Source organism: Podarcis muralis, chromosome 5 (assembly GCF_964188315.1).
Source record: "Podarcis muralis chromosome 5, rPodMur119.hap1.1, whole genome shotgun sequence".
NCBI classification, from domain to species: Eukaryota; Metazoa; Chordata; class Lepidosauria; order Squamata; family Lacertidae; genus Podarcis; species Podarcis muralis.
This window is the reverse complement of record NC_135659.1, coordinates 46645930-46662497: the sequence shown is the minus strand read 5'-3', so window position 1 is coordinate 46662497 and position 16568 is coordinate 46645930. Positions and strand designations below refer to the sequence as shown.

At 39.8% G+C, this 16568-nt stretch overlaps 1 protein-coding gene across 1 annotated transcript in view; it reads right to left on the bottom strand.

The window, feature by feature from the left end:
* FAF1 (Fas associated factor 1) overlaps window positions 1-16568 on the bottom strand; it is a 167906-nt gene that overhangs the window by 82319 nt on the left and 69019 nt on the right. Inside the window, exon 8 of the mRNA XM_028733519.2 lies at window positions 3693-3779. Coding sequence (XP_028589352.1) covers window positions 3693-3779 — 87 coding nt within the window. The remainder of the gene's footprint in view (window positions 1-3692; window positions 3780-16568) is intronic.

Here is a 16568-nt window from a genome sequence, read left to right as displayed (position 1 = left end):
CCAATTATGGCCAATTTCACCTTGAACAGAAGACCTACACCCATCCCATTCTACTTAGGAAGTCCCCTAACCCTGAAGAGAGGTTTCTGCTGGAGCGCTCACCACAGTTCACCAGAAACACATGAAATAGCAAGCAAATTGGAGAAGCAGAATTCTTGCAGTTCCACCCATGGGTACAGAAGTCCTAGCGCATGATGAAAATATCATATGCATGATGGCACTGCTGAACAGCCCCGAATAAGCCTCTTTGGCTGAGTGAACTGTCCTAGCCTACACCTTCTGCAGTGAACTAGAAGCTTCTGTACACAGAGGCAGGTCCACACCCTCCTGTGTGACCCTGATTTATTGAAATGGAATGGAACTTGACTGTTAAAATAGATCACTTTCTAATCATGTATGGAATCTCCACAAATAGAAAAAAAAATCCCACAGGGGAAAAATACAGCTGGACACAGGAAAGTCAGAAGGAGATACATGACGACAAGGCTCAGGCCCATAGTCCTTTTAGTCACATTGCCCTTTCAGGGCTGTAACAACTAGGAGGGCTATAGAAGCAAAGGGCTTCAGTAATTTTAAGGCAGTGTAAGCAATGTAGAATGGCATGTAGGAAAGTCACCCACATTTCTCACTGACCATGCAGGCTGGTGAAAGCTTTCTTGGTCTGGATATGGCCCACAAGTCCCACATCAGCCTTCCCCAACCCAGCACCCTCCGGATGTCCTGGGCTACAACTCCTATCATCCCTGGCCATTGGCCATGCCCGCTAAGACTAATGGGGCTTGTAATCCAAAGCATCTGGAAGGTACCACGCTGGGGAAGGTAGACCTACATTGTCCACCCTGGGTCTTAAAGTGGCCACAAGTGTTTGAGGAGACTATAGGAAGTAAAGTGGCTCTTGTTGCCATTTTAAGTCAATTATGTTCACTACAATAATAGCTTCTATTAAAAACCCAAACTGCTAATGGAACGTATTCACAAACTGTGTACAACTGATTTCCTGCCCCTATAGTTTTACCCCCAATAGCTTTACAACATCTTGGAGACAGTTGGGAGGTCACTACCCTAATTGCACCAGACATTATTAAGCTGACATATTGACTGACAGTGGCAAACAACAAAAAGAAATATCATGGCAAGCGAAATATTTTTAGCTCCAATCAGAGAGATCCCTACCCCCCAAAAGTAGATAATCTGAAAATTGGAGAAATGAAAATCATATACTGTGTTTTAATTAGAGCAAGCAATTACAAATTCCCAGTGCTAGCATTATTCCTACTCTGTGGATGCTGGGGAGAAATATCATTCTCATAAGGTAAAACAACATCTTAGCTATCTTTCAACATCCTTGTTTCTCAGTTAAATTGATACAGCATGAAAACATCCCCTTACCAGTAGACTTTTAGATACTGATTTAAGAAAAAAATTGAAAGAGTTATTGGCATCTCTTACAGTTTCCCGTATGTCATTAGCCTAAAACGACAAATGAAGAACATGCCATTGCTCTAAAGGGAAGTGCAGTAACATTGCTTTTAAAAAAGCTCTTGACTTTGATGCATTTCTGGTAATGCAGAAGATTGAAGCTTATGAGGTTCATAGGAGACTCGATTACACAGGAATCTAATTATTGGAAGTCTATTTAGTTGTCCTGTTTGCTAAGGCAAAGGTTAACGAGAACTGCACTGAAAAAACCTCCTGTGGTATTACAAAGTATTTCTTATGGTGCATAAAATGTAAATGAAAAGTATTCTAATCAAGTCCTTCTTTAACTCTTTGTTAAAAGTTAGATCTCTGCTCTTGGGTAGTACCATTGAGACATCTTTCTGTCAAAAATTAAGTTATTACCAAAAGAAGGGGAATGAAAAAAGAAAGGGGGGGAATCTGACACAGGGGACTATTAGGCGATAAACTTTCTGAGTGAATTGTCTATAAATGACAAAAGAGAGAGAAGTGTTCTAACTGTTATTGCTAATGTTAAATCTTCATAAATATTAAGTTGGTGGCTTTAATTTCAGATAGAAATTAATTATATTTTTGGGAGTAACACGTTCAGAACTGTTTACACAGCTGACAGGCCTCAGCTGCAGTAGTTTCAAGCTGGGAGCTTTCTGGACTCGTCTGCCTGAAAAGCAGATGACTTAACAATCACCAGTTTCATTAAACTTGAAAAGAAAGAAAAAATATCACCTGCAACATTGTCACTTGTTAAAACAGAGTTTAAAAACAGATTTGTGCATTTTATACATGCTGGACATCCTATCCTACAAGGAGGTGTTATGTTTTTGTTGGCTGTTTTCCAAACAGCTGCTGGCATTTGGATTAGAAATCATGGGTTTTCAAATCCTTTCTGGCCTTAACTCAAATAGCAACAGATGACAACACACCAATATATTTCAGAGGTTGCAATTAACCTTGTCTATGTTTGTTTTTATCTAAAGCTTCAGTTCTACTTCCAACACAAGGACTAGCTACTTTCCCAGAAAATATCAGTGTGGCACTGTTCTGCCAAATGGGCAGCAATGTGCGGCCATTCTTTGAACTCAGGATGCAAAAACAATAAAAATTTAATTAAATAAATTAAATGCAGGGAGACAGCACATTTCCCAACAGGTTGCAAAAGAAATCACAGCCATTGCAGTAGTTATTGTAAGATTAAAACATGATTTATGGCCCTAATCCCAAAAGCCTTTTAAAAGTGGACCCTATGACTAGCACACATATAGTAAAACTTTTCCTTTTTTGATGAGCAAAGACAGGAGGTTCCTTCAGACCTATTTCCTTCCTGTCACAGACTGACTTTTAAACCTTGGAAAATTGACTAGAGAAAAGTATGCAGAGAACTGAAGCCTTAAACATTTCAGGTAGTACTTAAGCACGTGCTCAAATGTTGTTTGAATTTGGCTGTCCTTCCTGAATGGGGGTCACAGAACATCATATTTATGTGGTCCTACTATTCTTCACCTTTTTAAAAATTAAAAAGACTCCAAATTTTATCAAAACAATAGTTAACTTACAACATTAAGTATCTTACATCCACTAATAAGGCCCTTCCTATTTTACTAAAAAGGAAAGAGTAGCAAAAAGCATTCGTAGCTGTTACAGATTTGATTCTTTGTAGCTCAAACACCCCCCATGTAATATGAACTAAGAGTATTTGTACCATGTTGTTGCAATAAACAAGCTACATTTTCAAGAGGTCTCCCATCTGTGCCTTCCTTCCCTTACTCTTATTCTATTGGTTATTTTAGCCATATAAGCCATATCCCATATCTGAGTCAGCCATCTTCTGCTGGCCAGGTCTCTATGAAGGCCCCTCCGTAAAGGAGGCTTTTTCTCTTTCTCACTCACTTGGCACACTCGAAACTCCCAAGTCACACAATGTAGGCGCACAGCCTGTTCTGGCCTCTTCCAAACCAGGCAGTAAAAATCCTGGACTGTGCTCTGACTGTGCTCTGGTCATTTCAATTGACCTATTCAGAACAGCTTATGAAATAAATGTTTCAGTGCTTTACTGGATCAGTCAAACAGTTAAGCACCAAATATTGAATTACTAATATAACTTCAGGAGCTTGGACCAACTCCACAATTACATGACACACAGGAGTATAGTAAAAATGAAATGTTTTCCATAGAGTCTGAAAACAAAACCATCATATGTACTAAAAAAAATGAAGTACCGGTAAATTTTGACTTACTGAATCATCTGTAGCAGAAGCAGGCCAGCCTTCCCACAACTGATGACGAACAGGGATACTAGTCAGGTCATACACGTTTCGTTTAACCTACAGAAACAACACAAAATTGTTTAGGCGAACTGATGTTGTCAAAACTATTCATCCTTTGCAGGGTCATTTAAAATGTGCAAACAATTTCACTCAGCCTTAAAACAATCCTGTTCAGCGATTCAGATATTGCTGTGGAACTCAAGCTGAGAAATGACACTTTGCTCAAGGCAACCACAGAGACCTCAATGGGAACTGGGACCCAAATTCAAGACACCTACAATCCAAGCCAAAGGCCACATCCACTGGACCACCACCTTCTAAACAGAGTTATTTGAAAGATATTCCCATGGATTTAAAATGCCAAGCGTAAGCAGAAAGGGCACTGTGTATTTAGTAAACCGTAACCGACTGACATGCATAAGATTTTTTTCACCCCATGTAAATACAGTCCAGGGTCCTAGTATCTGTTGCTGTGATGTACCAAAATTAAGGGAAAGTGAATGCACTGAAGTTGTTCAGTATTCAGTTATTTATTTTAAATATCTCTCACCTACTCTTCATTGCCAAGGCAATCCCAGAACAGGTTATGTCAAGAGTATGTTACATTGAAATCAAAACAAAATGCATATTAAAATAAAGCAACAGAACAGGACCCTAAAATCAACAGGATGGCCTGCAATTCAGCAAATTCCTCCAAAGGTCTGAGCAAATCAGCAAGTTTTCAGCTAGTGCTGGAAACTCAACAGAGTTGGTGCCAGCCATAGGGGGACAGAAGAGAAATCCACATTCTGCACGCCTATACAAAGAAGGCCCTCCTCTCTCATGTTACTGATGTATGTACACAATGCTGGACTATCCACATGGCAGGCAATCACTAGTTGTACACAAACAGTTCAGGACCACTGATATCTTGCAACACCTACTTGTTGCAGCACCTACGCCTGCCTGCTACTGTTCTCTGTAGCTCTAGGTGCATGTTTATTTTTTTCTAACCCATTATATGAGAAGCGCCCCTATGGAACTTCCATCAGATCCCGTTCAAAGGATGATTTGAAGATTATGAAAATGTATCATGCAATTACGAGGATTGAGGCTGAGGCTGACTTTCCACTTCTTCAACTGGAATGGTCTCAAGTATGGTCTTAAAGATCTCTCAAATATATGTTTTTAACAAATATTGCTTCTCTTCATTATTTTAATACATAATGTTAAGTAACTACTTAGAAATTCTGCAACTGCAGAAACCTGTGTAATTATTGAAATAAAATGCACCTATTTGAAGAAAATTCAGTATTAGGTTTTAATATTAAGAATACTAGACCACTACGAACAATTTAGAAAATAGAAATTAACATTATGGAAAATATCACCAGAACCTCAACAACTTTCACCCTACCATCAGCCTGAGTCTAGACCAAACCACAGAGCAGTTTAATTTTCTGGATAGTATTGTGCAACACAATGGACATAAAGTGCCATCTTTTATTGGAAGCCTACTGACAGCTACATACACACCCATGCAGTATGGGGGGGGGGGCAGCCAGTACATTTCCCCCAAGCCTTGGAGGGCTAAGCTGGTGGGGGTCCCTGCCAGGGGCCTGCCAAACGTACGCTGTTATGCCAAGAACACCCTGTGCCTCCCAGCCAACCGGGGACTTAATAGGCAAAACGACCATGTATACACTGCAAGGCTTCCATAGTAAAACTTGGACCTGGAACAGATGGTGGCGGTGTCGCAGTGGTGTATCTCATGGACTGTGAGTCTATCTACCATATTTTTACACGTATGAGACATCTCCATGTATAAGATAAGCCCTATTTTTTGAACCCAAAATTAAGGAAATGAAACCCTAAAACAGAAGTGCAAATCTGGATAATGGATGGTGGCAAGTTGTTGATATTTGGGGAGGCGATCACCCTCAAAGTTTCCAGCATGAGGTGCATGCAGTTCACCGTGTTGCAGAAGCAAAGGCAGCGACTGGGGCAGCACACGCTCCCCCTCGGTGGCAGCTGCTTCTGTGGGGATGCAGGCTCCCAAGCAGGATGCCAAGGAAGAGCCGGGAGAAGGCAGCGGCCGCTCTATGTCAGGCCATGCCATCGAGCAAACTGAGCTGAGGAAGGTGGTGAGCGGGCTGGGGGCAGGGTGGGAGTTTGAGAGGGAAAGAGGGAAAAAAGGAAAGAAGGGCAAGGAGAGGTAGCTGAGGAAGCTCAATGTACAAGATGACACCCCCCCCCCCAATTCTTTACTAACGTTTTTTAGCAAAAAAAACCTCATCTTATACACGTAAAAATATGGTATATCTATATCATCTATGTCTATATATAGATATACACACACAGAAGTCAATGGAGCCCACTTTCTCTGGTGACAGTGGCAGATCTACCCATCAGCTATGAGTAAATTTGTTATTTTATTTATAATATGCACATCCCACCTCAGCTGGCAACTAATACAAATTGGTTTCCAAAATATAATAATCTTATGCTGTGTTTTCTAAAATATCTGTTAGTTTTGGCAAGTCTAGAAATAATGCATAAAGCGCAAAATAATATTTTCTATCACAGCAACAAACATGATACATTTCATTTCAATAATTATGAATATTTCATCAGTCTCAAAAACTAAGATTTTTGTTGACTAACATTAAATACTAAAGCAGCCACATAAGCTGAATGAAGCAAAAGTTTTCTTTCCAAAAAGCCTGTGAAGTAAAAATAACTAAAATCTGGAGTTGGATTCCTTACATTCCTTTCTAATTCCAAAGTACAACACCACAGTATTATGAAATAAACAGTATTCTCCTTTTTCCATTCACTCATCTGTAACTGCACTGATTTCAATAACATTCCTTTGCTATTCTAAGCCTGAAAGGCATGCTCTGGTTATAGTGTTATGTTGGTATAAAGCACAATGCCAGACTGATGTGCTGAACAAAAGTGATCAAAGTTCGAGTAACGTTAGCCAACGCACAAGTATTCTGCTTCATTATTCAACCAGAATGACATCTGTTGAGCAACTCGTTGCAGAATACACTAGTTGTTAGAGACCAGCCTCAGCTGGGAGGTACCATGTAAAATGTATTAGGGTTATGTTTGATTAAACAAACTGCTGAGGCTATATTCACAAATGGGTTCTGAAAAGATGCCAAAGTCAGTCTCCCTCTCTAACCACAGTATGTTTAAAAAAAAGTCTGCTTTCCCAGTGATGCAACAATGGTGTAATTGTTTAAAAATCTGTCTCTAAACAGATTTTAAAATTTATTTATATAATATGAAAATATACATTCTGTACTGGGGATATTTTTACATAGACTGAATGACCATATGTATCTATGCAGCTCTCAAACATGGAGGCAGGGAGAGACTTTACTTGAGCTTGGTGGTCTGAATGGAGGGTGGAGAGGATCTGCAAGCTTAATAATGGGGTTAAATTGTAGATCGGGATGGGGAATCCACAGTCCTTCTGATATTCCTGTACTCTCATCAGCTTCAGCTAACATGGCCAATGGTCAAGGGTGATAAGAACTGTAGTTAAGCAATATATTGAAGGCCACAGGTTCCCCAACATAGATCATGCTTGAAGGAGTTTGTGAAAACTGATTGCCTGTTTCTATATGTGGTATCAAGATATTGTAAAATCTTGAGAGATTTTCTGGAGCCAATCAGAAGCAGTGTTAGAGCAGTAGAAGACTGAGTGAGAGAGCTTGTGCCAACAACTATAGGACTTGTAATGTAAGAGGACAGATACCATGGCTTAACATAAACAAACACAATTTCAGCAGGAACTATAAAGAACTCTGGGCCTAGAGAATACATGCCACATAGATCGGGGTCCAGCTCACACAATGCTAAGCCAAACTTAGCACAAACAAACAAATGTGCAAGTTCCTGGAGAGGAGATTGCAGCCACTTAGCTCAGCAGTAAAACTGGGGAAGAGCAAGGTTTGGCTTTGTGTTGTGTTGAACAAACCTGGGTTCATGGCTAAGCCCTTTCAGAAAACCACAAGCTGTAAAACACAAGGAACCCAATGGTTACAGCTTGTGGTTTGTATGGAGAAAGCTAAACCACAGGCCCGTGTTCTGACAACTTACTAAGCCAAACCGTGGCTAAGCTCAGCAGCAAAAAAAGAAAAAAAAGGAAGGAGCAAAGCATCTAGGAGTTTGGCTTAGTGTTACGTGTGAACCAGGCCACAGATATATGTTGAATGCTCTCTCAAATTTAGCCAGAGAAGCCAATAGGGTGTGACAGTCATCTAGCAGAAGGAGAGAGAGAGAGAGAGAGAGAGAGAGAGAGAGAGAGAGAGAGAGAGAGAGAGACGTACCCTAAGAATCAGAGACAGCAAGCCCATAGGATACACAGACCCCGGAACATAAAATAAAAAAATAGTTCTATCTACTCTCCAATGTACACAGATAATCACTAGATTCCACAAACAGGAAACAGTGCGTAAAGGGAATTATTTCTGTTCATAAAATGGAAGTTAAGATCCAAGTCATTATGCTTTGGTGGTGCTGCTACAGTTGGGCTTCAGAAAGAGTGTTCAAGAAGATTGCATTTGAATATTTTTCATCCCTTACATGATTTTCACCATCTGAAACAATGAAATGAATGAAAGAATAATTTGCTCCAGAAATGAAAGTAGAGGGTGTAAACTTTATCTGGATGGAACACTAGTGCATTCTAGACACATGCTTCTCCAAACACACACACACACACACACACACACACACAGAGAGAGAGAGAGAGAGATGAGGCATCAGCCAGGGGTGGCCAACTCTCAAGAGACTGCGATCTACTTTTAGAATTAAAAACTGGCAGTGATCTACCTCCATTTTTGAGCTTTTTTGGGGTGTTCAGCTCAAACTTGTTGAGCTTTTTTTTAGGGGGGGAGAAAGACCCTGCTTTTGGGGGGTTACAAAAAAGGCTCTTGGGGGGGAAGTTCCGTTTTTTGGGGGGGTTAAAGGCAAGACACAAACAACAGGTAAAGTCACTCACAAAAAGATCGCTATGGATCAGCACAGAGAAAGCTTCCAGAGATCATTCAACAATGGATGGCAGGGTGAAGGGGCGTGGCAGGAGTCAGAAATCGACCACGATCTACCAAAACCTCATGGGGATCTACCAGTAGGTCGCGACTGACCTGTTGGACATCCCTGAGTTAGAGCATAGGTAGTCATCACAGTGCCCTCCAGATTTTGCTGGACTACAACTCCCATCTGCCCTATGCACCAGAGTCTAACGTGATAAAATAAAGCATTTTTACCCAGAAAGGTGATGACATAGCAACTGGAGAAAGGGACTACAATTTTATTAGTCCCTTTTCAATGTTAGCAATGGGGTCATTGCTAACATTCTGAATGTGGGAATTTCAAGGGGAGTTAGAATTGACCACAACAGCATTTTGGTATGCATATTTGGAGCAGAACTTATATTTTCAAGAAGTAATGCCATATTTGGGGTATCTATACTCTATCTAGCCTCTTATTTTAAAACAATTCAATATTAAATTATACTCTCCAACACCTTGAAATTGAAAATTCAAACCTTCAATGGTCCTAATTTTATTTATTCAATATTCATTTCCTCTTAATACTGATTTTTTTTCACAAAAACTTCCTAGCACAAGAAACTAGTAAGTTGCTCTGAAAATGGCGTTCTGCAGTACTTCATTTTGGGAAATATAATAAAAAAATAGCAAGTCTAAATGGCTCTCTGATAAACACTGTGGAAAACTTCAAAAAAATGCCAAATGAATAAATCTTCTAGTAATAATAATAATTGTAATAATAATGCCAAATACCTGTTTCTTAGGATATAAGATGATATTGAATCAAGAAATCCAATATCATCTCCTATCATGTAAGCCAATTAAGAACAAGAGCAAACTAATACCTGAGCAGCTTTATCAGTTTTGTACATACGGCATTATTTTACTATCATCAATGGAACAACACGGTTTGCACTGTGACGTATACCGGGATGTCTCTGTCTTTCAAATATCACATGTCCTGCCCCCAACAGACTTGTTGTTTAAGGGCACCTGCAGCAGCATTGGAAAACAAACAGATCAATACAACAGACAAATGGAGTGATGAGGGGTCATTGACGCAGGATTGTATTACAGAACAGGTGGGTTCCAAGGATTCTTTCTGAGATAGAGACAGAGTAAGAAAGAGAGAAAGCCTAAGATTGTGTGCATGTGTTAATGCCACTTTACTCAGGTTTGTGAAGATACTGTCTAAGGCTGAAACTGAAAACTCATTTGCAAAGATGTATATATCACTGAACACACTAAGTAAACATGATTAGGGTTACACTTGTAAAGGGTAAAGGACAGTGCTGAAAAACAACAAGGGTATTTTCCTGTGAAATCCTTACTTGTCAGATCAGAACTAAGTCCCATTAAGTTCAATGGGATTCTCATGGAAGTGTCCATAGGATTGCAGCTTAAAGACTGTAGCATGCAAGACAAACAAAAGACCAAAAATTGTTGCAAGACATTTTTTTCTTCAGCTTTTTTTTCTTCTTCAATATTTTATTCAACTTGGCACCCCTGCCTCTGTGATTATCAGAAAGAAGAAGAAGAGTTTGGATTTGATATCCCGCCTTGCACTCCCTTTAAGGAGTCTCAAAGCGGCTAACATTCTCCTTTCCCTTCCTCCCCCACAACAAACACTCTGTGAGGTGAGTGAGGCTGAGAGACTTCAAAGAAGTGTGACTGGCCCAAGGTCACCCAGCAGCTGCATGTGGAGGAGCGGAGACACGAACCCGGTTCCCCAGATTACGAGACTACTGCTCTTAACCACTACACCACACTGGCTCTCTTTTCTTCAGCTTTTCCACATCAAGGACCCACTTCAGCCCCATATGCACTATGGTACTCAACTCTGACATTTTTTTCTCAGTTTTGATTTTTTTAAAGAAAAGATAATAATTTTGGACTTCTCTATATTTTTCTCTCTCTTCCTCACTCCACCTCCCTTTAACTTATATAGATAGATAGATGATAGATAGATAGATAGTTTCATTGATTACTAGCCCCACTTTAACTTTCTCCTTTTCTTGCTCTGTCCCCCTCTCTTTCTCCAAACCCTTTGCCTCTCATAAGAAAATCCTAATGATTCCTAACATGGAATTTGCCTCTCTTTTTTTACAGCTGCCGCAAACTAGGCTGGTATCTTTATCAAATTTTCTACCACAACTCAAAGATCTCATTCCTGGTCAGTCTCCATCAGATCATATGTTATTAGCATACATGTGAAGTTAGGGTGAATAGGATCTCCCCTATTTTGCTCTCACTCTTTTTAATTACAAACCAGCAGGAGACAGGGGTCTGGATCTGGAGGAAATCATTCCCAAGATGCTGTTTGCCCTGCAGGGGGATTCACACAGTACCATACACAACATCTCTTGCCCCACCTTTAGTTTGGCCCTCATTCATTCCAAAGAATATTTTCTTGGCTACAATTTCATCCAGCCTTCAGTAGCTTTCTGGTGCCAATCCCTGATATCTCAAAGGGAGCAATAGGAGAAAGCCCTCAAAGTCAAATAAAAATTGAGAGAATCTTCTTGATCCACTGGGAGGCACAAAAATAGAAAGACAGCTTTCTTAAAAACAACCACCTTTCTTGATCCTTTTGAGGTTCTTTGCTCGTGACCTCACTATTTCTTTTACATTTTCTTTTTATTAAATATTTTCTTGGTTTAGAAAAGTACATGCCTTGTCTCTTTTTTCAGGTAGTACTGTCTCTCTTACAAATTAGTTACATTTGTTGTGAGATATTATTGTTGAGTACAATATTAAGTTTGGGGCAGAAGGGGGGGGGGAGAGGAGTGCTGAGGCTTATATTCTTTTGTACAGTGTATGTGTGGGGTTTTGTGCCAGCGTCAAGTGGGTGGGTTCTCTTTCTATTCGTTTATTACATGGTAGTGAGAGGTATTGGAGGACAGAGTGTAGTTGGTTGTCTGTGGTTGGCTGCAGTGGGGTTTGTTTGCATTGTGACGGGGGGGGGATTGTTGGGTCAGGTAAGCCAGACTGATTCGTATGGTGTTGGTGGATTCTTGTTGTTGTCTTGCTGGGCTGTGTATGTGATAAAGGGGAGCCATACTGAGGTGAAGGCATCCTCTTCCATTTGTCCCTGTGACAGTTTCAGTTTATTGGTTAGCTTTTCTATTAGGGCCATTTCCCATACAATTTGATACCAGTGGTCCATGTTTACTCCTGACAAGTCTCTCCAGTGTCTGGCTATGAGGCTTCTGGCTGCTGAGAGTAGGTGGGTTATAAGCTCTGTATAATGTGAGTGGTCATTATGATCTTGGAAGATGATGACCTCACTACTTCTAAGAAACAAAAGAAGTATGAGAATATATCAGAGTAAGAATAAATCGGTATATCAGGCAATACCTACTACATGCCCAGCAGCCATGCCTTGATATCCATCAACCTAATATAAATGGTATTTCAATATGCAATAAAAATGTTGTCACAGCCCAAAGGCTCAGTGTGAGTTTCCAGCATTCCTTAGTACAGTGGATCATATCTGCTGATTGTACTTACAGCAGAACAGAAGAGGAGTCCTTATACTAGACCGCATACCATTTTCCACAGTAGCCAAATGGAGAGCATCAGCACCTGATACACTGTGGCAAGGGGTTCCATATTCCCTTTCCCTTAGGAAAGGTTATATAAAAGGGAGAAAATGTTCACTATGTTCCAAATTCACAATCCTCTCAAATCCTCTCCATGTTCTTAGGTGAAAGGCCAAGCATTTCATTAGTAGCAAGAGATGCTAGGAGTTACCAATACTTACAAGTGACAAACTCCCGAAAGAAGATAAGCTAAATGCTTAACAGATAAAGAAACCACAGAATGCTGTCTATAATGCTGTTCTCAAATCTTGTAGAGTTACCACAATAACTCAGCAGGTGCAACAGAAGGTTTTGCTAGAGCTGAAATGAGAACAAACTACACAATTCTTAATGTTGACAATGAATGAACATGTTTGGAGACACTTAGCTGTTTATCATGTGTTTGGAAGGGCCAGATACTTTGGCACATATGGTGACATTTTCCAGCTTGACAAAGTATGGGCCAGCAGTTTGGCGTAAGCCTGCAGTGTGTGTTCCTTTGTCTATGGGCATTCAAATTGTGTTTATTGGCTGCAATACTGGTAACATAAGAGTTGTTGGATAATCTGAATCCCTGGAGCTAGAAAGTATATATATATATATATATATATATATATATATATATATATATATATATGGAGAGAAATGTTTAAAAGACCATAAGATCATCCCCTGCAACAGGCATTAAAGCTTTTCTGTAAAACCTGGACAAAAATACTGTAGTGATATTGCATTGATTGCAGCAATGGTATAGCGCTGCAGCAGCTAAATTGCTATGAATAGTTTAAACTATCATCTCATTGATTTTACATTATAAAATGAGGCCTCACACTTTATAGATAAAAACTGAAATGCTGACAAAGAGAGCACATCTTAAGTAATCCTGCCTTGCAATACCTCAGTTCTCAAACAGCTCCGTTTTCAAATGTTTCAGCTCCCGAACGCCAAATGCTCTGGTTTTCAAATGTTTTTCAGAATCTGGACATCCGATGCGGCTTCCACTTGGGTGCAAGAAGCTCTTGCAACCAATCATAAGCCGCACCTCGGTCGTCGAACATTTCGGAAGTCAAACAATTTTCAAGAACAGATTATGCTTGACAAACAAGGTTTGAATGTATAGTTTTACTTTCCGTGTACTTGTGATGCAGGTCAACATGGCATGTTTCCAGTCACCATGCAAGAGAAGTGACCCAGGAATTATAATTAGAGGTTGTCACACAGTTTAAAAGAGCCTTGGAACAAGAGATCTGGTCAATGAGTGACTGAAGAGCCAACCAAACCCAATTCCAGCAAACAATTTTAGTGGAATCAGGCTGGCCTAAGATTTTTTTGCTGCATCTCTACACTCTAACTTGGGGCTTAATAGAGCTGAGTAGTACGGTATGTCCATTCCACATTGCATGATAAGGAGCTGACTGTGTTTTTTAATTTAAAAAAGGGTGAAAACAAACAAATTTAAGTTTGATTCCGTAACTTAACTACCACACAAGTGGGTAACAATATGCTGAATAAAAATTTATATCCAGATTCCCTGACACCATCACTAACATACATGAGGATCCCCAGTTCACTGGTATAAACATGCAGTGAAGAAGTGGATAAATCCATCCTTTTGCTATTCCTTTAACCACCTGATTGCAGATACAACATACAAAGATCAGCTATGAACCAAATTGAAAAAGGCTTGACTGACTGTTTTGAGGAATGGGAGAAACCTGAAATGCTAGGGGTACTTTCATTCTAACAAGAAGTTAGATAACCTTTGTGCATCTCTTCCAAAAATGTAGACAGTATCTCTCTGTCTGACTGTCCTTGAATTATAATCTTTTTAGGGCTCAGATTAAACCAGGAGAAAGACTTATCTCTGCTTCCCACAGCAGCAATGCGGGAAGCAGCATGGGGAACAGGTGAACACCCCACCCTGATTCTTTCCCTGATTCTTTCAACCTCGGACATCGTAAGTTGAACAGATCAGCAAGGGAAGCTGCTTCAAAGAGCAGTTCTGCGAGGAAGAAGCAGTTTCTATCAAATGGAAACCACATCTCCTTCTTTCAGATCAACAGGTGGATGGTTGGAAGCACACCTTTTTCCAGCAAAGGAGGAATTGGGAACCCACTTAAAGCTCCCATTTGCTCCTCTGAAGCCCTGCCCTCCCTTATCTTCCCCACACCTGACATCATGTAGGACCTCTAGTGTAGAACGGATTGGAGTAGCTCTCCTAAGATAGCCTGAGGACCAAAGGTTCCATCACCCCTTACTTATCCCAAGCTTTTCAAAGGTAGCTGAACCACAGTGGTGGAGTGGAACACTTGAGAGAAATTTTGAGCCTCATAGCAGAAAACACTCAGAGGCTCTCAAGTAAGATCAAGTATGTGAGGTTAGGGGGAAAACGACCTTGAGAGATTATTTGACTGAGCAGTTTAATTTGTGTCTGGAATAAGCCAAGATAATAATGAAGCAGAGAATGCCAAAACAAGCCATTCCAAGCAGAGGTTTATTCTCATTCTCTAGAAAAATCTCAAATGAACATTCACAGATGTTCAATAGTTCAAGTGTTCAGAGATTTCCCCATCAAATTTTAGGTTCTGTCTTTAATACAGTATGATAATTTAATAGTAATATTAAATTAGTAGGTTCATAAATAGCATCTAAAAGTACGGGGGAGGTTGTGCACAGTTGTTTCTGAGTGGCCATTCCCATCACCCTCTCACACTCTTACATGCCCACGCAAGCTATTCATATGTGATAAACCATAAACAAACACACTGCTCATACAAACACCATTGACATGTACTACATGTACATAGACTCGTTGCTAGCCAATATTTCAATAATGCTGCCTTTTCCCTTCTAATTTTCAGTCTACTTTTGTCAGATCCTTAACTTCCACAAGATAGCTGGAATTTAGCGCAACTGTAACCAAGGTTATAAAAATAAACTTAAACCAAAAGGTCTATTGTTTTCAGAGCTATAACTATCTATTATTATCATAGACTGTAAGCGTTTAACTCCACCACACATTCCCATACAGATTACACCTAATTATAAATATACTTCATAATGAACATTAAAGTCTGTGGTATTAAGTATTCTTACATTGTCCTATTAAGCGACTAACAAGCTGTCTTACTATATTCATAGAATGAATTCTTTTTTAAAAAAATTACTTCCATTTAAACTATTCACTAACAAAGCTATTCCTTAGCTCATCCCTGCCATAACCTGCTCTATTCAGAAACATATGGGAAAAGACATTAAATAACCACTGCAAAGCATAGACTTCTAGTATTAGTGCTACACACTGCATACCCCTATTCATTATTCCACCTCCCCTATTTAATCTATCATTAAGATTCAGTGACCCTACACTAAATTTAAAGCAGATCCTTCCTTCCTCCCATGCCTAAATTCACATACTTTTCTAGTTGTAGATGCCCTCAAGTATTACCCACTCTACAGGGTTTCTCTAATCTCAGCTCTGAGCTATGTCGTGCTATACAACCATGGAATTGCCGTTTTATATCTTTAACTATGAGGGCTTGCACTTAAAAAAACCAACACTGTGCTATTTCATCAGCAAAAAAAAAAAAAAACTTATTTAGTAAATTCCAACAGTGTAGGTTTTTTTAAAATAATAATAATAATCCCACAACATTTCATATTCTATAGTACCACCAACATTATCTTTGTCAAACGCTTTGACAATACATCTCATGAATTGTTATTAGTTTTATCAACAGCAGTACATCCTAGCCAAAGCTTGCTCATCCCTATCCTATCAATCAACCCAGGCATCCATTTAATGAGAAAATAAATGTTGTTTTCTTAAAGTAGAAAGATGATTCTTTATGTTCAGCTTTGTGTTTTACAATTTAAAATAGCAAAAACATATGCTCTATCTGGCAGTGTCACAACGTGCTCTGCGAACCCCACAGGTTTGCTGACCAGCCTGGCAGAGCGAGCATAGATTTCTCTTGGATATGGTGGTATGTCTGGGATCTGAGAACTTGACAAGGCATTGGAGCTGAGCCTTCATCAGTTCTCCTGCACCACATGCCTGAACTGTTCCCAACACACCACCTTTTGGGCTGTTTTGGTCAAGAGGGCCACAGAGGTGGTAGTGGTGAAATCCAACATTGGCTCTCCCTCTCTGAGGCAAGAGATTTCTCTCCTACTAGAGACGTTAAGTCTGTAGCTTTAGCATGTTAAAACACACA